Source organism: Uranotaenia lowii, chromosome 2, assembly GCF_029784155.1.
Source record: "Uranotaenia lowii strain MFRU-FL chromosome 2, ASM2978415v1, whole genome shotgun sequence".
In the NCBI taxonomy this organism is placed as follows: domain Eukaryota; kingdom Metazoa; phylum Arthropoda; class Insecta; order Diptera; family Culicidae; genus Uranotaenia; species Uranotaenia lowii.
In genome coordinates, this window is record NC_073692.1 from 5,011,512 (window position 1) to 5,035,940 (window position 24,429).

Consider the following 24,429-nt stretch of genomic DNA (forward strand, 5'->3'; position numbering starts at 1 on the left):
TTTATGATAAATCGTGTTTCAGATTACGAGACTACAATACCGGTTCAGCACGAATTTTCTATATACTTTTTAATAAATAAGTACCTAATATTTGCATAGTGAGCTAAAGAGCCACAGCTTTGCATCAAAGAGTCGCAGGTTGTCGACCACTGGCCTAGAGTAGAGTCATCTGACACAAAATTCCGCCGGAAACGAGCCAATTTTTTGACACCTATTCCAAAATACTTTTTGGGATCAAGTAATTTATTGTTAACATTGGTAAATCTATTTCTTGAACTAAAAATTTTACTTGGAAATATCTCCATGGGAACAGGGAGGGGGGTTCAAAACCCCTAAACGCCCCCTCTTCCCCGTTCGCACGGCCTTGTAACCGACCTATTATTTATTTTATTATTATTTAATCGACTTAGCAACTTAACAAGCCCGTAAGCTCGTCGACCGGGATTCGTGGATTTCTCCGGCGTTTGAAACGGTTGAAGTTTTCGAAAATGTTGCGAGTAATCGAGAAAATTACATCATGGTTCATGGTGTATCTTCTAAGATTTTGTTTGTTTTGTGTACTATTATATGACCTGTCTGCTGTAAATCAATAACAGGTCTCGAAAGTGATGTTACACTTTGACAAACAGTGATGTTACTACTGTGGCTGAATTCAAAGGAATCATCGATTACTTTGAAAACATTGGCGAACATATTTCCACCATTAGATTCCTGCTAAACATTGTAATTTTCGAAATATTGAAAGTGTCCGTTTTATCTGTGTTTGTCTTACTCGACTTTCTCCTACCTATATTTTAAAGCGACCCCTTTTGAGAGTTATGTGTTAGAATGAAAAATTCATTGAAAATTCTTGTCCGACTCCAACTGATATGGCATTGCTTTAATGTCTTAAAGTGTGGATTCATTAACTTCCACCTCTACTAAACGTTGTTTGCAGGTTCTTAATTTCAATTCTGGATACTTTGTCAGAACTCGTTAATTTTGTTCCTCGATTTATGATAATTAATAACCATTCCAAGTTTGAACCACTGAATGGCCCCCATCGCTAAGCAAAATCTGAAAAAGAATCGAATCTCCCAAGTAACTACATAATCAAAATACTTTGCACAACTGTTGCTGAATACGAACTTTCATGCCATTGTTGTTAATAGATCGATCTACTAAATAATGAATGTTCCCGAGTGCATTCGAAATCAAAATCAACATTCCACCGCAAAGGGAAGGAATCAACAATAGTGAAAAACATCATTGATGATTCGTCACGAAACAAACCAAAGCGAACAAAAAGATACAAAACGATGCGCTGCGCAGAAATCCACCGAATTCGCCTTTCACTCGGCTCCATGCAAAACACCAATCAGCGAATGTACGGAAAAGCCAAAAGGTTAATGCCGGCTGCTGCTGCTGTTGATGGGACGTTCGGGTTTCCTTGAAATATTTGCAGCGATTTTCGACAAATTTTAATTTTAAATTCATGGTCTGCAATTTGTGTTTCCATTTGACTTTGGCTTTGTTGGCATACCGGCACGGCCAGCTAGCCGTCTTTCGGCTACCTGTTGTTGGGGCCAAAATGAGGCAGGTAGTAGTAGTAGCTTAGTAGATAGTCATGCTTCTCTAGCGCGACCGATTGCGGTCTATTCGTGACGACTGCTAGGCCGGGAAATGCATAGTTCAAGCCGCGGAATGTTGGTAATTACACTGGACAACACTCGCAAAGTGTATAGAAAGGTATTGAATAATCCGCCAAAGCTATGGTTGTTCGGCTAGAAAAATTTGAAACTGAACTTTTGTGAAATTTGTCATTTTAGAACATGACAAATAACAGCTTTGTTTAGGAATCATTCAATGCTTTTTTAAAATTTCAATGTCGGATTAAAATTGATTTCAATGTGTATTGAATTTTGATGTCCGTATCAGAGAAAGCGTCGAGCTTTGCATGATTCTTAGACTAACTATAAAACTTGTAAGTCTTGCTGTCAAGGGTAAGATCTAACAAATCTAATCAATGTATTTCTGATTAAACTATATTATGGATTGTTGGTTAAAACATTTTGTAAACCGGTGTATCTAAGCCACAACACGAACAACAACAGCAGTTGGGATTTTGGTTTAAGGTAAAAAAAACCGGATGTTTTTTGTCCAGATGTATGCTGGTGAACAAGAAGCGCTGCGTTGATGGATGACAATATTTTGGTGCTGTGTTTCGAGTGTCAAACTTTGGCCAATTCTAGTCTTTTTTGTATGACTTTTTTTTGTGTTTATACGTTGTTGCTAGGTGTATGAATTAATTGCTCAGACGTCCTTGGAGTTGAACTGTGCAGAACAATCTATCATACCGAGAGAGGCAAACGAAGCAACCACCAAAAAATGCCAACCAAAGAATGCTTGAAGAGATCTGCGCGACATCAATCAGTGGCGTCGAAAATCTATCTGTTCCACAACTGAACCGCCGAAAAAGGACGGAAGATGTTTGGTTGCTGCTTCGCTTTGTTCGAATGCTGCACAAAAATTCAATTTCAATGGCTGGGTCGTTGTGCTATAATTGGCCTTAAACTGTTTTTACGTGTCTTTTGTGTTCAGTCACACGAGAAGAGTCCATCATCATCATCATCATCATCGGTAAAGAACGAAATGTGTACCTACTACCTATTGCGTGCCAATTCAGCTGGTGAAGTTTTTTTATGCGACTTTTTTTTACATCACGCGTTACGACAATCGACGCGAAAAATATTCACAATGGTGGGTGTAATCATTCGCTCCCCCTCGTCCCTTTCCAGCTCGTTTTGTGGCGATTGTCAATGTGTGATTACTCCGCAATTAGCGCACTCTGGGGAAGTTATGAGCCCGATTATGTGGGGAGCACACGTTTTATGCACTATTTATTCGACAACGTTACCATTCTCAATGTTGGACAATAGTCATCGTTGTTTTTGATCAACTACCAATTACAAAAATAACAAAAAAAAAAAAAAAATACGAAAGAATTGAATTCATGAAAATCTTTCAAAGACTTTGATAATATTGTTAAAAATTTGTTGGATGTTCTTAATAAATATTTTCAAGGTTGTTTGTTAAAATTGTAAAAGGTATCGTTGAAGAAGAGTTGGAGTTGCTGTAATATTTTTCACCGGGTGACGGTATCTTTATACTAAAATCTGTTTGTGCCACAAGGAAGTCATCTGTGGCCTATACTTTTCTCAATCTACTATCTCATAACAAACTGGTTTGTATGATCCGTTGTATCAAAGTTTTGAAGTTTTCTCACTGTTGTGCTTGATCTCCGCAGTGACCAAATGCGATACCCGCTTTGTCGACAGTTTTTTTAGTATAGAAATTCATGGCGACCGTCAAAAATATTGTTCTAACAAGTTACAATGTGGTGATCGTGAGTTGAAGAGATTTCAACAGACTTTACCACATCGAAAGCCTTTTTAAACCTGTTCAAAGAGCGATCCCCATGATTCTTGTTAAACTCCCATTAGGTTTTGACTGTTGCTATGGGTTTAAATACAAGGCATTCAGAGCCTCTTTTGTGTGCACGATGACCCTTCCAAAGCATCGATTCTGATAACGATATATATAGATATAGATAGTTTTCTTATTTCTTAAAGAGTCACGAATCAGAATGTTTGCTGACTGGATAGTACGTTCAAGGACCTACATTTTGATTCTACATACACACTTATCAGATAAATATTTTGTTTTTGAGATTCAAAGTCTAAACTCGATTTTCTCGGTTCAGTGATGCTGGTGCATTCGCTCTTTACTAAAATCGAAACCAGGATGACTTTTTTGGACTAGTTAAATAGATAAGTGTAAAAATAAATCCAAATGTAAGTACCTACATTATTCTACAAAGTACGGTTTCTATTTGCTAGTTGGCTCAAGTTCTTCCAAGAGTTTTGAATTAGATAATAATTATCTAAAACATTCATCACTTCAAACCAGCCATATAACTGCGAGTGCATCGCTCGATCAAGTGAAAATGAAATTGTATAGACAGACTAGGTAACTATACCTAAACAAACTTGCCTCACGTCAACAAGCTGCACCCCGCAATACTCAACCTAGTGCTAGCACTGGCCGAGTCGATTGTAAATATGTCGGCCGGCAGTCGATTCGTGGAAGTGATATTTGTTTATGATTTATTGTTATTAAATTACCACACCGGGTCGTCTCGACGTTTTGTTTTGTTTCTCGGTGCTGATAACGGTAGCCGCCTGGCATGACACTGTAAAATAGAGACGAGAAATGATTTCTTCAAATAAAAAAGGCACCTGATTGCCAACTGTTCAACTGCCAACACTAAAGCTCATGGAGAGAAAGTAAATCGGGAAAAAAATGATTGCAAGGTCTAAAAATAATATGACCCCAAAGGTTTTATTTTCAGTCTCGATTTCTACGATTATTATTTGCATATTTTGATACAAGATTTTAAGTTTAAAGCTCAAAAAACCATGTTATTATAATGAATGTATCTATAGGACGTTTATGCATTCAAGCAATAGTATTGAAATGTAAAAGTACCATTTAGACTATACGGCCCAGTCGAGTACTTACCTTCAACTAGTGTTTGAGTGAGACTGTTCTTGTAGCTGATAATACAGGAGTGATTGTATTTTTTCACAACCATATCAAAATGATGTCGTGGCGTTAATATTCCCCTGTTGCATTACAAGGGAGGCTCTCTCCGAGGCAACGTGTCAAAATTTAGGCTCAGTCTATGAATGACTAGCAGTGAGGAATATTGACTTGACAAAATTATGGAACCCCAAAAAGATGAATTTCATCATCGGAATGTTAGACTGGTGATTAAGGTATAGAAAAAAAAATGCAAACCCATATCAGCGTTGATTGAGTGTAATTTCATGAAGTGCATTTTTTTTATCCTACACAGATCAACGGTAGTACACCACAGTTCTATAATCATTTGGCGGCTGGATACCAGGCCGGACCAGGACCGGGTGCACCGCACCTTTTCCAGTCACCTCTGATAGCCGGTGCAGCAGCTCCTGGGGGTGGAACAGCAGGGGCAGGAGGTGCCGCAACCCACACGCTGCACACCCCTCAGTCGAACGTGACCCATTCGCCCTCGCCACCTCACAACAACAACAATCAGTACCACAAAGACGAACGAGCCGTGCGACAACACACAAAAATGTTACGAAAACTGGAACAGAAACAGCGTGAATTGAGTAAGTATTACAGCACAATCAATACGCACAGTCACCCAGAACTCATCGCATTCATTGCTTTCAGATGCATTGTCCCCGCGGAAGCACACGGAAACGAATGGCAGTGTACGTAAGCATCAGCACCATCACCATCAGCAGCCGTCGCATCAGCTGTTGCATCAACATCTACCCCACCAGGTTTCAACGGCCCATCAACGGAATGGTACATCGTCGGTGGCAACTTCCGAAGATGGCGAAGAGTCGCCAAGCATTCCGGACGAAGAAGACGATATGCAGGCAATCATAGAACATCTCAGTTCGGTGCAATCTCCACAGGTCAACGAAATTACTTCACGGTCTGCACTGTTCCAATGGTCCGTTCCATCGCCAATTCCTCCCAGTGAAACGCTTCCGTTCAATGTGCAGGATCTACATTACGAGCTGCTTCTTAGCGATCCGGGCAAAGAAAATAAGTACAAGAGTATTTTCAAGGGTAGCTCATTGAGTTGTATGGTGCAAGATTTGCGTCCCGGCCAAGAGTATACGGTTCGATTGCAGGTTTACTTGGAACAATTGCATGGCGCACCAACTGACCCTACGGTTTTCAACACTCCACCTTGTGAGCCGGATGTTCCGAAGGCACCAACTTTGATAGCAAGAACGAAAAATTCCCTCCAACTGCGTTGGAACGCGGCCACTGATAACGGTGCCCACATCACCAATTATATTTTGGAATACGACAATGGCAAATACAACGGAATGATACACTTGATCAATGCCGAGAATTGTGATTTTATTGAAGTTTGCAAAACGAAAGGAAAACAATTCACGGTTAATAAACTGCATCCATCGACGTTCTACATATTCCGATTATTGGCGGTCAACGAATACGGTCGTAGTGGGTATTCGGATTTAGCCAAATTCAACACCGCTGGTAATCCACCGCAACAACCCCCACCACCAACACTACAACATGCCTCGGCCACAACTTTGAAGTTGGCCTGGCAGAGGAGATCACAAAGCGAAGGATTCACGCTGCAAATGAACGATTTGGACCAAGGCTACGGCTACAAGAACATCTACTCCGGTCTAGAAACCGTGTACGAATGTGTAGGTTTAAGGAGGGCAACGACATTCCAATTCAGACTAAAAGCCGAAAATGAAAATGGTACAAGTCCCTTTAGCAAGGAGGTGATATTTAAAACACTTCCAGCTTGCCCAGGTCGACCTGCCAAACCGCAGGTGAAAGGTAAAATACATGCCACTGCATTTAAGGTCAAATGGGATCCACCGGTCGATACGGGTGGTGCTGAGATCAGTCTGTACCATGTGGAGATCAATTCCGGGTCAATGTACGAACGGGTATACAGTGGAAAGGAACCGGAGGCGTTGATCGAGCGACTGAGCCCCGGAACTGCTTATCAAATAAGGGTATTGTGTGAAGGTCCGGGAGGGATAAGTGCATTTTCGGAGCCTAGTCTTGTGACAACGGAACCGGTGACTCCGAGAGCTCCTCAACGGCCCCATTGCAATGGTGCACCTACACCTTATGCTGCTTGTTTAATGTGGGAAAAACCGGATTACAACGGCGGGGCTCCTGTTTTGGAGTACGAAATGGAAGTAGAACTGTCCAACAAGACGAGAACTTCTTGCTATCGAGGTAAGGATCAATTTTGCGTTGTGAAGGATCTTAGGCCTGGGGAAATGTACACAGTACAGGTTCGTGCAATCAATCGTATCGGAGCGGGCGACTGGTCTGCAGAGTATAGCTTCCATGCTGGTGCAGCACCACCAAATGCTCCCAAAGAGCTCAACATACTGGTTAAATCGCCAACACATTTGTCTGCAAATTGGGACGAGCCTCATTGTAATGGTGCACCGATCAACGAATACATCCTACAGTCCAGTACGACACCGTCTTGTTCTAGCTCGACGCCTGATGCCGATGGGTCAGAGTTACTCTTCCAAACTGTATTCCATGGCCCTCAGCGAACAGCTGAACTAAAAAATCTTACTCCTTTCACAAACTACCACTTCAGAGTGTGTGCAGTCAATAGTTCTGGAAGCTCTCGCTATTCGTCAACGTTCTCACAAACGACTCCAGCGGCTTCACCTAATGTACCGATATTAGGTCAGCATAAAATTACGGCCAAAAGTATACTTATCTGCTGGGAAACACCTCAATGCAATGGTGCACCAATAACCCACTACTACATCGAATGTGGAGATCGAACGATATCGGTTTTAGCAGCAACAACACTCTGCCGGATCAAGAACGAAAATTCTGAAACAGCCAAGCGGAGCGAAGACAGCGATGATAGTGACCAAGAGGATGATAACGAAGACAGCGATAACGAAAACGAAGACCCAATTGATGAAAGCTCCCTCACTGCCAAAAATCAGAAGGCGTCGGACGAGACCTCTATGAATTTGTTGGACCAGAGTAGCGATGGAACTGAAACTACGCGTAACGAGCTACTTGTAGATGAACTGCATCCAGAAACGTCGTACAAACTACGGATACAGGCCGTCAACGACATTGGAAGCGGTCCTTTCTCTTCTTATATCAAATTTACTACCGCACCACTGCCACCAAAACCACCAAAATTGGAGTGTATACAGTATGGTTTTTCACACCTAAAGCTGCGCTGGGGTGAAGGAAAGAATCTGGCAGATCTTGCCCGGTACTACGTTGAAGTGGAAAACAATCGAACCGGGGAGTATCAGAACGTGTACACCGGAACGCGTAGCACTTGTAAAGTGATGAAATTGCATGAACTAACCCCGTACACCTTCCGGATAGCAGTGGAAACGAAGCATGCTGGCATGGGAGACTATTCGGAAGATTTCGTGTTCGTGACGTCCGCTGCAACGCCCAACACAATCAAGGCACCCCGTGTGTATATTGAACCGCTAGGAGGAAGTGCCAATAGCTCCCCGCAACATCCACCAGCACTTAACGGCAACGCGACCAATCTCGCCTCAAATACCATCGTTCAGGGAAGCACTCACCTGACCACTGGTGGTGGTTCCTCATCCGTCGGTGTTTTGACAATCGAGTGGCAAACCAGCCGAAACAATCCATTCTCCGATGCCATTGAGTATGTGCTGCAAATGGCAAAAGCTAAGGATCATGAATTTCTCGAGGTATGTGTAATTTAAAAAGCCTAAATAAACACATTTGATAATCTAACGATTTTATTTCCAACATTGTAGATCTATCGTGGACCTGAAACGCGATATACGTTCCACAATCTGTGCTACGGCATCGACTACCTTTTCAAAGTGTGTCCAGTTCGAGTCCGCTCGAATGGAGAAGAAATTTACGGCCAATTTTCTCCCATACTGCATCACCAGTTGACGCCGCATCGAATATCATCCGCGAGCGCACATCAGCATGGTGGCAGCCATCACTCTCGTCATGGTCACGGTCATGACGAGGTTGATGGCGGAGGATCAACTTCATCGCCAAGGACCTACTTTGCTGGCAATGTAGTAAACAGTCGCGGTGAGTTGATTTTGATGAATGCCGCTGCCGGCAATCACAGCGGTTCGGTTGCGTCCGGGGTGAACTATAACGCTAGTAGTGTGAATCAAAACGGGGCAAACGTTCGGATCCAGAAGGGCACAAGCCTTGTTCAGATCGTTTCCAATTTGTTGGAAAATGACTCGAGCAAGGCCGTTGTGTTCGTTTTGGTCTTTATTGTGTTTTCCGTAATTGTGGCTGCATGTCTGAAGTAAATTTCCAGGATCAAAAACATTATCTAAAATGAAGAAAAATATCTGAAACGTGTATGTTTAATTTTATCTTCAATTTATAAAGCTGCATAAGTACATTTGCGTAACACGTCACCTTATACGAAAGCTCATACCTATGCTGGTAACGAATATAGCTTATACAATATACCTACTCACAGAGGCGCACACAAACATGCAGCTTTGTCTCTCTGTCACAAAACTGATATGTTTGGGATTTAGCTAAATCAATAATCAAGAAAAAAATCAGGACTTTTTAACTGAATTTTTATTTGTTTTGAAATCCCAAGTATGAAGAGATGATACAGAATGAATAATCAAACCAAAATGATAGGAAATCTATGCATCGGAAAATTATTGCTTTGTTGTCAACAAATTGTCTATGTTTACACGTACATATATGGCTATTTGCTGTTATCATTCTTGAGAGTCTTGTTCAACTTCAATAAAACATCAGGACTTCTAAGATCATTAGTCTTCTTGTTAGAGGTTTCATGATAAGAGCAACATACCTGTTATATCTGCTGTTGGAGAATGATACCTGAGCATACATCACAGAGTGGACAGATCAAGAAGTTTGTTTGGAAGTTCATTAAAAGTTATATGATTGATGTTATTTTGAGCTGGTTTGTAAATTGGAATCATCAGAAATTTAAATCGCTTAATGTTTTTCTTACGAGTGCCCTTTTAATCGACGATTTAAAATAATCAATAGTCGAGTTTTTTTTTTAACTTTCCACTCGTTGATGCTCTCTTAACAAATGTATTAAATAGAAAAAAAAATTGATTTACATTTACTTTGCTTCAATCGTTCTGTGGCTCTAAAAGTATGAGCACCAACACTTTTTTTCCAATCACTCTTTCTGAGTATCCCTTAACGAAAAATTCATCAAAAAATATTCGCGTAATATTACCCACATATAGTAGAATTTTGTGTTGTCAAGGTAGAGCTGAGAATTCCGCTTGGAAGATGTGTTAGTAAACTAAAAATATATGTTAAATTTGCTATATTGTTTATGTTATAAGGACAGTTGAACTGATACGAAATTGGTGTTAGTCGAACAATGCACGGCTTAAACTTTCGATATCAGTGTCCTGGAATGAGAGTGTCCTTATTATACGCTTATATAGGAAGCAAACTGAGTGAAGAAGCTTCTTTGATTTTTCCACTGTTTTGGTTTTGGGGTAGGTATCCGTTGAAATTTGTTTTTGTTTTGGCAATAGTCGATTAGTAGGAAAAACAAACAAGGTAAAAACAATTCCGTGGCTAATCCGTTAATGATATTGAAACTTATACTTCATTACCGATATCCACTATCTGGATCCAACAGAAAAATGAAAATAGCCTATAAAGATGAAATCTATAGTATTATTAAATATATGTAAAGCAAAAATAGAACAGATCAGTGGTACTTGTGAAACAAAACGACAAACAAATCTAAAATGGGCGTGTCCAAATATAGAACTTTGAGATAACAAAACAGCAAAAGCCTCAACAATTGCTAGAAACATAAACTACTACATAAACTACACAGATAATTAAAACGAAGAAAGGGGTCTTCGATCCCTAGCTCCCCGCCTCTAAAAATTTTCTTTCTCAAAAATGAACACAAATGGATAAAATTATAGAACTGCGCCGTAAGCATTCCAATTTTTCAGTTTGTTTTAAATACCACCTATCTGTATCATTACAATGTTTTTATTTTTTCAACACGAGTTTAAAAACGTACAAGCGAACAGAATACTTATAGCATCGATAAAGGAGGAAAATAAACATAGACAAGAAAGCCAATTGAAATATCCGTACTATTGAAGAAATCTCAGTGTTCTCAGCTGTATGACTTCGAAAAGACTCAAGAGCTCTGACCGTTCGTGGATACATCTCTGAACACGTTTGGCCAATGTTTGAAACAAATTCATTTTCCAGAGGACATGTCGGAGTATATTTACTCTAATCAAACATAATCTGTGCTTGTTTAACTATTCAATTCTTCTTTCTTACCGCAATCGCACTAGTGCGGTTTTCTCTCTATAAATAAATTCTATAAATAATTTATGTTTTATTTTTCACAGAGCATTGAAACTAGAAACATTAGACTCTCCTGAAAAAAAAAACCATAATTTGTGTGCAATTTTCTGTTTTCTCATCCCAAGCTTTTTAGAAGTGATATTTTTATAAAATATTATCAGGATTTTCATTTTTTTTTATTTGTTGCTCTTAAAGCATAAATTGAGTTACGTGTTTCACTTGGTTTAGTAGCTTTAAACAACCGTTGTATTAATTTCCTACCCGCGATTATTTATCTTATAATTTTATTTATACACAAAGGCAATTTTTTTTTTTTGAAAATAGAAGAGAAGAAAAACCTCTGTTGTGGTGGTATAAGCTTGTATGTTGATAATGTTTTTTTTTTCCCTTTCTCTCTCTCATTGTTGTCTAGTTTGTAAAACCGGTAAACACCATGCAATAATAAAAATATTGTCAACAATGCATTTTTTTTTTGCTTTTTTTATATTTTACCGCAACTCTAAACACACCTAGTAAACATTATTTACACTCCAGATGTTTAGTTTATAATATTTTATGTATACCTTTGTTCTTTAGTAGGTTTTTTTAAAATGAATTGTTTCTGTCATATACTATACTTAAATAAACAAACAGCAATCAAAACGAAAATACCAGACAAACGATGGATGATACTGAATCTAATGTGTTATGTAAAGATGTATGCATGAAAACCAACCCAGGAATGATAAGTAGAAATAACTTGAACAAGAATCAAAAACAACGTAGAAAATTATTTAAAAAAAAACTGTATATTTCAGTCAATTGTTCTTTGTTTTTTTGGCGAATCAAATGTTTAGCATCAATCAAACTTCCAAGAATGCTGTCTGGATACACAGCTAGATAAGTATAGGAATGAATAAAAGTTTGAGCCCGGTTAGCTAAGAACATGAATGGCTTTAACTACCAATTTAATAATGATTATCAATAGCAAGAAGGAAGAAAGCAGCAAAAGCGCTAAACTACTAATACTTTTTGTATCCGAAAAAAAAACTATTATTCAGACAAGAGAATCACATTTACCTATTACAAAAAGAATACTAAACAGTATCTAGGTACAAGATGAATAACGAAAAACCAACTAATCTAGAAGAGGAGATCGAGTTATTGAGGGAACCGTGGAATTGGTTGACGATTTGACAAATTGTTGCTCGATGACTATGGCAATTGAATTGACAGATTCGGTAGAGAAATTATAGTAGGTTGTTAGACTGTTAAATTATTTTTTTCTTCGAAACAAAATAGAAAGAAAAAGAAAACAATAGGTACATCGATGTTAACAATGTCTGCTTTCTTGTGACACCAATAGGTTGACTTAAATAAAGGAATCTTTTGTACGGCGCAAGGAGCACAATTTTGTATGTACATAACACAGAAAAAAAGGTACAGAACCAAATCATGTTTTTAATTTTCTTGTTGAAAATATTGTTTCTCGAACCTGGAAAGTGGATAAATGGCATGTGCACGAGTGCGAGATGATGATACAAACGAAGTAGGAAATAAAACAAATGCAACTTGATAATAGAATGAAAATATTCGTAAATCTAGGTTTCTTGTATTAAATCTTTAGGCCTAGCGAATACAAAACAAATTAAATCCAACTATGATGATACGGCTGATTACGCAGAAGATAATAAGCAAAACAAGAAAGAAAGAGAAAAATATACACAAATATTATTAAAAGAACATCAACAACATTATTATTATTAATTATTCAAATGGGGGTTAGTAGCTGTGTAAATTTTACTAAAACAATTTGACATGAAACACAGATTTTTTTTTTTTTTTTTGTAAAAAGGTAACTTCTATATTTCTGTTTTATTTTTTTTATAATTGGTTTATTATAAAGATGTTGCACCTGTATTTTTCCCCAACAAAGCCAATTCTATTACTTTTATTTTCCTTCGCCCAAATAAACGCATAGGAAAACAGAACAACAAACTAGGATAGTTATATGCAAAACAATAAAATTTAAACCAACAAAAAAAACATTAAAAAAGGCGTGATTGAAAGGAGAGTTCGTCGATAGCCGAAAAAATTCGACTTAGATTGAACGACAAAAATACGGCCAAGAGAATAAATACGAAAAGTGAAGATGTGACCTAATAAATGTAAACGGGGCAATTGATAATTGAAACGATATGAACGAACAAAAATATGTCAGCAACATAAAATGGAAGCAAAAAAAAAAAACGGTATAATATTGCAATTATAATGAACATAGAAAACATCCAATGGAGTACTGTATAACAAAAAAATATGATAACTGCAAGAACAACACACACACATACACGTATATATGAACAATTTAAAAAAAATGGAAAATAAATTAAAAATATGTATGTTAAAACGTGGACATTAAGTATATAAACAACAAGAATATCTTAATATATATGAACAATATTTAATTTAACAGAAATATATTTTATGTAAAAAAATGATTTTAGTGTTTGTGTTGATTTCATAGAATGAGAAAGAAATTCCGTAGGACTCTGCTTCTTTTTCTTCTTCGTCTTGGCATTTTACCCTTTCGACAAAAAGTAAGTTCATCAAGATATTATAAGCGGGTTAGAGAAATGTGATGGTCTATATTTTACGTGCTGGAGTACCTAAAAAAATATGCTTTCCACCACAAATCGGTGACCGATTGACGATTTTGCGTGTTGACCAACATCGAAAACTACAGGTTTTCTTTTTTGCTTAAGCGACTACTTTTCGTTAGTCACATTAAGTTGTGATCGGTTGTCTAGCAAAGCCCTCGCAAATTAGATAAACATATACCATCTTCGACCCCAACCCCGACCTATACCTCGACTGTTATACTCTCTGGAGCCACCTTTTCGACTTTGAGTTATCAGATTACGTGAAATTTTCTACTGGAAGACGCAAATATTTGCATGAAGATTGTTCAGATAATAGTCAGGTGAGGTATAAATTAGCTCTTATATGTGTTGTGAGCTTACTTGGTTGAATAGTTCTACTGAATCAAATCAATCGAAAGATTGGTTGCATTAAAGAGAATCTTTCGACTGATTTGACAAGTTGATTCAATACAATTTCGACAGATGACTGCAATTAGGAGGAATTGGAAGATAGCACCGGCGAAAACCTACCCCTAATGGACCTTGGTGAGATGGTTTCTTCAACAAAAATTTCATTCCAGAGCGGACTTTTATGGCAAAATTCCACCTTATTTTGCTATCATACTTTGATAGTAAAATTATATATAATTTTTCCCGAATAAAGGTAGTGCAATGCCAAAATTTGGTCTCACTTTTCATATACGGAAAACTTGATTATACCAAGTATTTCATTGAATCTTTAACGATACCTCGTTTAATGTTATTTTAATTTTTTTTTTGGTTTTTAAACCAATTGGTTTATTTAACTCCTTTGATTTTTTATTAGGGACCTTTTGAAACCTTGTTTGGCCAACGTTTTAAAATTAGTTTTGAGGACATAATGTATCCTTGTCACTATAAAGTATAATTTATCGCCAAAATTTGGCTTCTTCGTGCTTTCAAAATTTTATTGATAAAGGATGGCTAAACGAGGTATTAAAATACATACAGTGAAACCAAAATTTGTCAGAACCACTATCATCCGTAACTATCCGTAACGAGCGCAAAATTTTGGCATTGTACCACCATTATTGGGAACCATTTTACCGAATTTCGCTAAAAATGACTAAAACCATCGAAGGATTTACTCCAACAAAAGCAAAAGAACGTGTTCTTTTGGTATCAAAACAAGGTATCAAAATACTTTCAGTAAAACCAAAATTTGGCAGAACTGTGTTATCCGCATGAAGAAAATGAACGCCAAATATTGACATTGAATAACGTTTATTCGGGTATAATTTTCGCTAAGAAAACAGGATAGCAAACATGATAGTTGGCTCAAAATATGCAAAAAAAAATATTCACTGTTAGATTCTACAGCAGAAAATGCTCACCGTGCCTCGATCAGTGGTGCTCTATAAGCCTCGAGTCAACAAATTTAAGTAAAAACGTGTTTTAAAATTGATTAAAGTGAAAAATCAAAAATTTTATGATGGTAAAAATTGAGAAACCATGTTACAGTGCGTACATTATAGATCAAGGTTATTTTAAGATCATAAGAGCTTATTTCGTGGTGCTCAAAAATTATAATATTTTCGTCACTTGAGAACCTAGCTGTTTTTTTTTTAAATATCTCTGTAAAGATGATAAGGAGATTCCTTTTTTTGTGAAAAATTAATACTATTGGAAGTACAAAACAAATCATCATAAAAATTAATTTAAGAAAATACGTACTTTTGTAGAAATTGGGATTTCATTAATTTTAAATTTGAGAACTTTGAAGAATTGAATATTGAATTTTGATAACTTTCAAATGAAATATTTTTAATATTGAAATTAAAAATATAAAATTTGAAAAAAAAATGTAAAAAAGTGATGGACCAACCGTATTTTTCAATCAATAACCGTAAAATGGTTTCAGTCACAGTAGAAAAATTTTGAAAAGTGGACTTAAAAGTTGACGTAGTTGACACATTTTCGCTTCTTGAGATTCTTAAAATACGAAACACAGAATTTTTTACGAATCTTCAAAGGCAACTGTTTTTCCAACTTTTCATCAATGTGCAATTTTTCAGACTTTCTAACACCTGAATTAAACTTTGCACTGGATTTTAAATATAATTACACGCAAGAAAACCACATTATATTCATAAGAAAGGAAATTTCATACCGGTTCTAGCGGTGTAACAACATAAAGGCTGCGATACTTTACAAAAATATGATATATATAAAACTCAAAGAAAATTCTGTCTATTTACAGTTTTTAATTTTAATTGTATAAAATTCTCATTAAGAAGGTCGAAAAACTTTGATTATTTGTGAAAAAATTCCACTTTCTCTACAAAATATTTTTTCCATGTTGATAGCTGACGCCTAGTTACGGGTTCTAAAATTTGTCCCGGCATTCCCGATTTGATACATGATGATGGTATTTACATATCTGTATTTTATCTACATTTCATCGAATAAAGTGTTTTTCCTATTCTAAAAATCCTGTATTCGATTAGCGATAATAAAAGCACTGTTAAATTGTGCAACGGTTTAGCTATACCTAGCTGAATTTAAATCAAATGGCACACCGTTTTTGAAAACTAATTCGATAGCACATTGTGTTAAAAATAGCGCAAAGTGCATGACAAGCCATGAAAGTACCAGTAATGACATGCCTGTAGCGAGCGAGCTGCAAATAGTGCATTTCGATCATTCCCCTGATCGACCGTGAACAGTTTAGTGTCATCGATTTACTGTCGTACTGTGGAAGCCTGAAGGATACGAATTCCTGATTCGTTGGAAAACCTACTGCAAATGTAATGTATAAATTGATTATTTTATATGTTAGATGAATCATTGAATCTATTCAAATGACAAAATAGTATAATATTTATAGCATAAAAAAATAAGTATGATCTAAAAAACGGTTGATTGCATAACGATCAAGTGATGGATACAGCTTATTTCCACTGTTCTTTACCTTTCAGCTTACCATGGGAGGACACGCTGAGCCTAAAGTTCACATCTCGAACAATCTGCCCGAATCGCTGGTCAAAAAAATGAAAACTTTCCAGGTTTGGCCTTAAAAATGCTAAGCTTATGTACATATTACTAAGGACAATATTTGAAAATTTCCAGGCTCACAACGATATTCCCGTATTTTTGAAGGGCGGACCAGCCGATAAAGTGCTCTTTATGACCACGGCAGCCCTGTGCGGTGTCGGTATCATCGGCATCCTGCGGTTTATCTACTCGGCTGGATTTGCCACCAAAAAGCCAGAATAATGGGTGGCAAATTTTCGAAGAGGTCAATGAGTACTGATTACTATGTAAAAGATAAATAAAATTTTATTTTTCAAAACCTTCGTCATCTAGTGAATGGAAACCAAAATAATCCATCGAAGTTTGAACCTAGCACCTAGTGGAACACATCTCAAGATTCAATTGTTTCAGAAAAAAATTAACTGATGAGAACTGTTATTCCATAAACTTTCACTGAATATTGGCACTTACCCTAAATGAATAAACAAAATTTCTTGATAAAAAAATTTCGATCATCGATGTGAGCATGTTCTCGAAATATGTTCCAAAACTTCATGAGTATAGTAACTAACGGAAAAAACTAGGGTTCCACCTTGCTGGAGTGAAGTTTTTCTATGGAAAACGATAGCTGTTCTAGTTTGTTGACCAGCTTTTTCATGTTGTTCTGGGATTGTGCCTCGTTGTTCGTGCCGGTATTGTTGCTCAGCGAACACTCGTTGCCCAGATCAAAGTGAAGCTTCGCTAGACTTTCCTGCTGTTCGCGGATGCTCGTCATCTGTTCCATCGTACAACCAGATCCTGCCAGGGTAAATAAAATTGTTATAAGGTATTTTTCTTTTTCTAAAATCGACAAGTGATACGAATGCAAAAATCCTTAAGGCAATGCGAAAGAAGTTATATAATTCTTATTATTAGATATGCTGTTAAGAGGGACACTTAATCGCATATTCTCGATAATCAATTTATTATTCCAAAATCGCATTCAAAATTGTTGTCAATAGCATTGAATTATCATAAAAAACGCTAGACGTAGGACCGGAGGAAAATAAACTAGATTATTTCTGCATTTATAAATCAACTTTGCTAAATACCGGCAATCTTTTATCTTATTTGGGCTTCGACGACAATTTACTTTACCCAACGAAATTTGGGGTAAATGACGAAATCTTTATTTTCGTGTTTTAATTACCTACTTACCTAGAAGAGTTGTACGAAGAGACGAAGCAACTTACCGAACGCTTTTAGCTTTCCCGAATGGAAATCCTCCAGCAAACCGAGCAGGGCCCGTTCCATGTGTCGCACGTCCGGCACTTCTGATATGAAAGAGTGATGCTTCAGTGGTCGCGAGGTAAAGCTGTGACTTTTGTTCAAACTAATCGAGCTACTGTTGGCAGTCGCAGCATTCGAGTGCTGGCGGCTGCTGCTGCTACTGGCCAGAAGCGAGTGATCAGAGGACCTACCGGTCCCCGTGTGGAGATTATATTGTGGTTGTTGCTGCTGCTGATTGCGCAGATTGTGCATGTTGCGCCGGGAACTAAGTGGAAAACTACTACTGTTGCTTGAGCTGATCTCGCTGTTTGGAGTGAGATCTACTTATGCGTGGGAATTTGATTTCGGCGCAGACATTTAGCAGCAGCCCAGCATCCCGAAACATACCACCAAATGAACAAATCATAGCGTAACAACAATAGCAATAAATGTTGTTTGAACCAAAAACAGAAATTATATCATGGTGCCACGAGATACCCAAAACATGAAAATAAAAGTTAAAAAAAATGAAAACGAAATGATAACATAGCTAAGATACGGGCATTCAAACTATTAAACATAAAATTTACAACTACATGGTGCTCACAATTTGGAGACATATCTAGTATGTATAAAGCTTTGGCATTTGTACCTCTTTGAATTTTTTTCGGTTTGGCCTTGGGAGCTTCCTGGTTTTTGCGTTCGTTGACGTAGTTCAGTCGGGCTGCTGGAGGACCATCGCTGCTTTGATTGTTGACCTTGCCAACACTCGCTGGATAGCTAGTGGAATTGTGGCTGCGACTGGTATCGCTGCTGGAGAAAATCTGAAACAATTCCGGAAACATTACTCGTTACCTTCGGGAAGATGACCTTTTTTCCAGAAAGTTGTAGGCGAAATGCAGTTGCTGATAGCAGAGCTTAAGTTTTCGACAGATGATGACTCACTCCATCGTATACAAACAAAGCGAATTTCAATTAACACGCCATACCTTATTGCTGAGCACGGGGGAGATTGGCGTTTGAATTGATTTGGCCTGGCCGCTTGACGATAGGTTGGTGATTGTGGCCTGGTCGTCCTCCTCGTCGTTGGACACCAGCTTCTGCCTTTCAACAGCAGCATCGTCACACTCCATCGCACCCGAATTTTTATTTTTCTCTCTCTATGGCCGAGTTTCAGTTGGTTTACTAAAACTATTAACGAAATTGTTTGAGGAGGATCCACTAAACTAACTAGAGACTCTCCTCGCAGGTGCTACGAGAAAAACTTTAAAATAATTAGGCAATCTAATGGCATTGGCCACTACCCACCCAGACGAGAAAACACAATCGAGATAAGCACATAAGCAGCACCACTCACGGTGGAAAACTCGAATGAAAACAAAAATGTTTGCTGATATTGATGTTGTTCGTGTGTCAAAAATGAGTTCTACATGCTCAGCTTGAAATCAGCTACAATGAGATACTGTTTACCCACTTACATGTCGGCATCTTCCTTGAATAGAATTCGTTCAAGCAGGTTCAAGCGAAAAATAGCTGCCCGTAAGCTAGTTGTTTAAAAAAATGTTATTGCAAATTTCTCGCTACACACTGATGCATGTTTCTTCCAACGAGTTCACACGAGCTAATTGGATTTATTCGACTATTATTCGACGAATTATGAGGATCATACATGAACAAAGAATGATTGATAATGATAATTTAAAAATAAACAGGTATTCTTCAAAACGGTTACATTGAGCAAACTCCGTCAAATCACATTCATAAAATACAAAAAAGCTCACAATTCTTTTATTTATTTATTTTTTAATCTTTATCAACTAAGGGTTCGAGTAACAATAGGATCGTCTCCCTAATCCTACCTAGTATATAAAGAAAATTAATATTTTAATAACATTTTTTCCAATAAGTAATTGATAAAAATTTGGCAAAACTCTTTTCTATGGGCTTTCGTAATATGTTAGTATAGGCGTCTTTTTACGGTATGTTAGATTTACTGCTACCTATATAACATTATGTTATATGCTTTCTTTTTTAGGTGAGATATGTTCCTTATATATTTTCTAAAGTTTTTGAACTTTTCCAATTGATTGTTTTCTTCAGTAGCTTCTATCTTATACTGTCACACACTTTTACACTGTTTGGTTTCAAAATTTGATTAAGACACATACATGCTAGACAACGATAGCTGTTTTGTATTCCAATTTTAATTTTTTCGTCAGATACGTTTAAATATACTCTTTTAATATTTTTTTTTATTGTATCAGGAATGCTTCTCGTATAGTAAATGCTCTAACGTGTTCAATAAATTTTAGTTTACGAGATCCTACTAATACTAACCAAGACTTAATTGCATGACAAGTTAAGATTACTTTCAACAAAATTTTTAGATAAATCACTTGTGATCCGAGAATAAACGCCTGATAGACAAGCTATTTCAGGATCTACATAATTTTCCGTTTTTTGTCTTTTTGCTTAAAAAATTTTGTTGGCTAGTTACAAACAGTTGTTAATTTTCTATTCAGAATTAAAATTGTGCTAAGTGTATCCCATCAAAGAAATAAAACATTATGTACACGATGAACACAAAACTTTGCAATTAACAAGTTATGGGAAACACAGATTAAACAAATCACATCTTGAAATATGGGCTAGAACCATCTCATATCAAAACCCGATTATAACGTACAATCTTACAAGGACAGTTCCTGAGCAGTAGTAGTGGACAGATCATTGCTCGTGCTCTGCTGCTTACTCAATCAGTGGTTCCGAGTCACTTCGGTTGTCAAGCACTCGGTTCAGATAACGGTTCCGAATGACTTCCGGTTGTTGGCCGGCCAATTGTTGTTGGGGTGGCTGCTGCTGGTGCTCATGATCGGTATCGCTGTTCAGGGAACCATCCGGTGCCACGGGCTGGATCGATGGTTCATTGTTGGCCGAATCGGATAAGCTGTGGATGAGTTTTGGGAAGTTAAATATTGATGGGGGTTTAAATTGGATGAAAGTAAAATTGTCAAAACTTACTTTTTATAAGTTTGCGCAAGACGATCCTTAGTTGACATGTTTAAAAGACCGTCGTTGTTTGCGTCGTATAACCAAATTACAATCGTGGCCAGTAGGGAAACTAGTTTTGAAGAAGTCATATTAGTATCACAAAGTTTTCTCCATTATAAAACAAATATTTATACTTACCAACAAGCCAACCAATGAAGAAAATTTCCAGCATGAAATATCCTCCTTTATCGACGATGAGCCCGGAAATCATGGAGATCACAGCTAGTCCCAGATTTTGTACAGATTGACAGCTGTTCAGAAATAATTATTACTTTTAGCAAATTGTTCCAAAATACTCACGAAACCGTAAAAAGATAACTCACATTCCATAAGCAGTTCCCAGCTGATATTCCGGTACTATCAAAGCCACCAATGGCCATAAGCTGCTAGCCAGCATGGAGTATGCCATACCCATCGTTATCATTGCGATGTAAGGATTGTAGAAACTGAAAGCCAATAGACCATGCGCAAAAATGGTGACCACAATCGAAATGAACACCCACAGCACATTCCGGCCAGTACGATCGACAATTAACCCAAACAAAGGACTGGCCACGCCGGCTACAATGTACACAATCGAATTCACGGTATTGGCATCCTCCGGCGTGAAGTCAAACTTTCGCATGAAAAACACCTTTCCCAGTGCTATGAAAGGGAAGATGGCTACATAATAAGCGACACAAATTACAGTTACCATCCAGAAGCTTATCTTGAAGGTACCGATATCGGAAAGTTTGGCTACTTCGCCATTCGGTGGGTTATCGTTGCGTCGCAGGATTCTGGCCGCTCTCTTGTCCATCCAGCCCAATACCAAAGCACACATCATCGACATCACACAGGTAAGGGTGGCCAGCAGGAGTACGGCCCCGGTACAGAGGGCACCTTTGTAGCCCAAACTACTCACATAGTTGTAGACAGGAACCATAACCAGAAAATTTACCGTGCTTCCGACACGGGCAAAGGACAACTGAAGTCCGAAGACCATGTTCAGTTCCTTGCCCTTGAACCATAGGACGGCATAGTTGTTCTGCGCCACGGCCAACGATTCAGCGCCGATCCTGGCATTGGGAATAGTATGTTTATTATTCATAGTGCCAATAAACGGGTTTGGTAATTGATTGAGTTTTTGAACCGTTTACCAGAAAGAGATGAAATACATACCCAAACAGAAATCGACCGAGAATCATGAGCCAAAACGATTTCAGCAAGCCGCCAGTGGCAAAGATCAGCTGGCCGATGAGTAGAATGAACATGTAAATGATTGTGCCGAGCCGTATGCCAAAAACCCGATCGATCAGGAAACCACCGATGAAGCACAGGATTACATTTGGCCATGAGTAGATTGAGTAGAGCCACACGAATTGAGTCGTTGAAAGGTCCAGATCAGACTTAAACTTGTCCTGCAACGCACCGGGGTTATCGTAGCAAAAGTAGGATCCTGAGAAGAAAGAGCGCACAATCGACAGTTAATTTTACGGTGTGCTTTTGCCATTCACAGCACATCAGTTTTTTTCTGTTATGTAAAAACTCAATAACAGCTGATGGAGTGGATGGGATCAAAGTTCATCCGTATTTTCCCCTCATTCCAGAAAGTTTAACGTACGTAACAAAACTCAACTTACCGAAGCCGACGAGACACATCAGGATCAGCGCAATGAACCGGTGTAAGCTGGACTTGGGATTACAGCAGGCACTTGAACCACATCCTGCCGATCGTTGATTCAGCTCATCATCGTCGCTTTGTCGCGAGATTCGTTCACGCGAATCACCTGGCGGATCCTCACTATCGGTGTCCTGCAAGATCGGCCTTCGGACCTCATCGTCTTCGAACAGTCGGGGCATTGTCACAATAGATTTTTTTTTACCCTAAGACACCTATCTCTGTGATGTGTGTCCTGTCGCTACAAAGATTGGTAGGAAAATAAGAAAGTTTGTATGAAAAACTCCGCCTGAATGCTTATAGACAAAAGTGATAAGGACCAATAATGCGGGCATTGCAAAGCGTGCGTACAATTCTAATTGCGACGTTTTGTTCCCTCGTCTAAATTATATTTGTATGATGAATAGATGCGTTGAAGTTGATGGACACAATTCTTTCTACAAGGGAAGTATACATGATGGTTCCGATCGATTGGATCGCGAATGAATGAATCAGAGGCTTCGATGCTACTGCTGCTGGGTGCTGACCCACATATGGTGGTGATGACGATTATCAGAAGAACGTTCTGCAGTTGCTGATATGGCATTTCTACTAATGTTGTAAGCGTGTTAAAGAGAGGGGCGAGTCGACTCACAAGTCAAAATCACAAGTTTAACAAGACAATTAACATACATGCTTCTAGGAACGGCGAACTTTGCGGTTAATACGAAATGCAAATCTCAAACAAGCGATGGGAGCTGTGATAAGACTTCATGTACTTATATTTCTCTTCCGAATTTTGGCTGCGCTCCATTCTCGACACCCTTATCCCAACACTTACCTAATTATAATCAGGAAACTGACCAGGATGGGCTCGAAATTCAATATCCGGGGGAATCTGTTGAATTTACTGGCGAAGGAAAAATTTCTTTGTCACCAAAATTGGGTGATGTTTGTTTTGCAAGTAACCCACAATGCTAGAGTTTTTGTTGGCAATATTCACTTCCACTTACAAATTGAATGTCTCATAAATAAGACAATCGAAAGATTAGCTTAGAAAAATTGAAGTTACTTGTAAAATATTTCACAAACTGTTTGAAAAGATTTTGTCACGAGCTTTTATTTTGGGGAGGCGGATGGCTCATCGAGATAAAAGCAGGTTTCACATTTCGTATCGCACTATGTGTTGATAGTAGATTTTAAAGCATTCATTGTTTTTTTTAATCCCTTATAATTTTACTTGGGCGTTCAAATATTAACATAAATTTACATTAAAATGTTTTCGAATACTTTAAACATTAAATTTTACTTTTAAAGTATTACATAAATTTTTAAATATCAACAATAGGTCGAAATCATTTATTTATCTATTGACATTTTGTGGATCTCAAAACCTCTCAATACTCTCAATACGGAACTCACAAAGAATACCTTCAGTGGCTCCCAAACAAGTAAACGCTTAATTTAAGTAAAGACTGAAATGTTGAAAAAAAATTGTTTTTAAATATCGTTCACATTAAAGTGCACCCGAATAGGATTGCACCGTGAAAAAACCATGAATTCCATATTCACAGACTATAAATTGCATGGTATACACAATGATTATTATCGTCCTCGATACCGTGAATTCATATTGAAATTCATAGTTTTCGACCATACATTTAATAGTTTTGACGAAAATAACCATGAAAAAGGGGTATTGTTATGCAGCGTGACCATGAAAAAAATGGCGATTTTCCATACATTGAGAAGTTCAAAAATATTAAGTTCATGGTTAAAACAGCTTCCAGTTTTTCATGGTAAAACCATGAAAATCCGATAATTTATATTGTTCGCCCGCTGAAATAAAAATCTTTGGTCTTGGTGGGGATTTTTGTTATTTATTTTGAAAATGTCATCATT

General features: G+C 37.7%; 4 protein-coding genes across 11 annotated transcripts in view; 2 read left to right on the forward strand and 2 right to left on the reverse strand.

Moving 5' to 3' along the window:
* The window catches only part of LOC129743698 (fibronectin type-III domain-containing protein 3A-like), a 104,223-nt gene extending 90,832 nt beyond the window's left edge, over positions 1-13,391 (forward strand). For 2 of the 3 annotated variants that reach the window (XM_055735804.1, XM_055735805.1), the window contains exons 4-6: positions 4,898-5,195; positions 5,260-8,321; positions 8,391-13,391. In XM_055735804.1, the coding sequence (XP_055591779.1) occupies positions 4,898-5,195; positions 5,260-8,321; positions 8,391-8,915 (3,885 nt within the window). In that variant the 3' untranslated portion in view covers positions 8,916-13,391. Of the gene's footprint in view, positions 1-4,615; positions 4,818-4,897; positions 5,196-5,259; positions 8,322-8,390 lie in introns of those variants that run through there. The other variant, XM_055735806.1, reaches the window with a different exon arrangement.
* A 2,812-nt stretch (positions 13,392-16,203) lies between these two features.
* LOC129745453 (cytochrome c oxidase subunit 7A1, mitochondrial) lies at positions 16,204-16,908 on the forward strand. Its single transcript, XM_055738548.1, has 3 exons — positions 16,204-16,363; positions 16,535-16,621; positions 16,686-16,908. The coding sequence occupies exons 2-3, from the start codon at positions 16,541-16,543 to the stop codon at positions 16,830-16,832; spliced, it is 228 nt and encodes a 75-aa protein (XP_055594523.1). The 5' UTR covers positions 16,204-16,363; positions 16,535-16,540; the 3' UTR covers positions 16,833-16,908.
* Positions 16,878-19,246, reverse strand: LOC129745451 (coiled-coil domain-containing protein 28A-like). 5 transcript variants are annotated; one of them, XM_055738545.1, is made up of 5 exons: positions 19,146-19,246; positions 18,827-19,028; positions 18,490-18,661; positions 17,822-17,902; positions 16,878-17,387 (listed from the first exon to the last, which is right to left on the reverse strand). In XM_055738545.1, the coding sequence occupies exons 2-5, from the start codon at positions 18,968-18,970 to the stop codon at positions 17,170-17,172; spliced, it is 615 nt and encodes a 204-aa protein (XP_055594520.1). In that variant the 5' UTR covers positions 18,971-19,028; positions 19,146-19,246; the 3' UTR covers positions 16,878-17,169. The 5 variants fall into 5 exon arrangements, with proteins under 5 accessions (XP_055594520.1, XP_055594522.1, XP_055594519.1 ...); XM_055738547.1 differs by adding an exon at positions 18,100-18,178 and having other exon boundaries at positions 17,822-18,045; positions 18,827-19,198; XM_055738544.1 differs by having other exon boundaries at positions 18,827-19,089; positions 19,146-19,193.
* A 343-nt stretch (positions 19,247-19,589) lies between these two features.
* On the reverse strand, positions 19,590-23,687 carry LOC129744673 (major facilitator superfamily domain-containing protein 1-like). 2 transcript variants are annotated; one of them, XM_055737313.1, is made up of 8 exons: positions 23,501-23,687; positions 23,369-23,437; positions 22,511-22,789; positions 22,050-22,326; positions 21,212-21,946; positions 21,027-21,139; positions 20,859-20,958; positions 19,590-20,784 (listed from the first exon to the last, which is right to left on the reverse strand). In XM_055737313.1, the coding sequence occupies exons 3-8, from the start codon at positions 22,728-22,730 to the stop codon at positions 20,586-20,588; spliced, it is 1,644 nt and encodes a 547-aa protein (XP_055593288.1). In that variant the 5' UTR covers positions 22,731-22,789; positions 23,369-23,437; positions 23,501-23,687; the 3' UTR covers positions 19,590-20,585. The 2 variants fall into 2 exon arrangements, with proteins under 2 accessions (XP_055593288.1, XP_055593287.1); XM_055737312.1 differs by having other exon boundaries at positions 23,369-23,687.
* Positions 23,688-24,429: the final 742 nt, after the last annotated feature.

Coding starts and splice junctions, on each gene's coding strand:
- LOC129745453 (XM_055738548.1), top strand. CDS start 16,541: ATGGGAGGACACGCTGAGCCTAAAGTTCACATCTCGAACAATCTGCCC. Junction 16,622..16,685: donor AAAAAATGAAAACTTTCCAG/GTTTGGCCTTAA, acceptor GAAAATTTCCAG/GCTCACAACGATATTCCCGT.
- LOC129745451 (XM_055738547.1), bottom strand. CDS start 18,970: ATGGAGTGTGACGATGCTGCTGTTGAAAGGCAGAAGCTGGTGTCCAAC. Junction 18,179..18,489: donor ACCGAAAAAAATTCAAAGAG/GTACAAATGCCA, acceptor ACGCATAAGTAG/ATCTCACTCCAAACAGCGAG. Junction 17,388..17,821: donor GGGAAAGCTAAAAGCGTTCG/GTAAGTTGCTTC, acceptor TTACCCTGGCAG/GATCTGGTTGTACGATGGAA.
- LOC129744673 (XM_055737313.1), bottom strand. CDS start 22,730: ATGCCCCGACTGTTCGAAGACGATGAGGTCCGAAGGCCGATCTTGCAG. Junction 22,327..22,510: donor GATGTGTCTCGTCGGCTTCG/GTAAGTTGAGTT, acceptor CTTTCTTCTCAG/GATCCTACTTTTGCTACGAT. Junction 21,140..21,211: donor CTGGGAACTGCTTATGGAAT/GTGAGTTATCTT, acceptor ATTTCTGAACAG/CTGTCAATCTGTACAAAATC.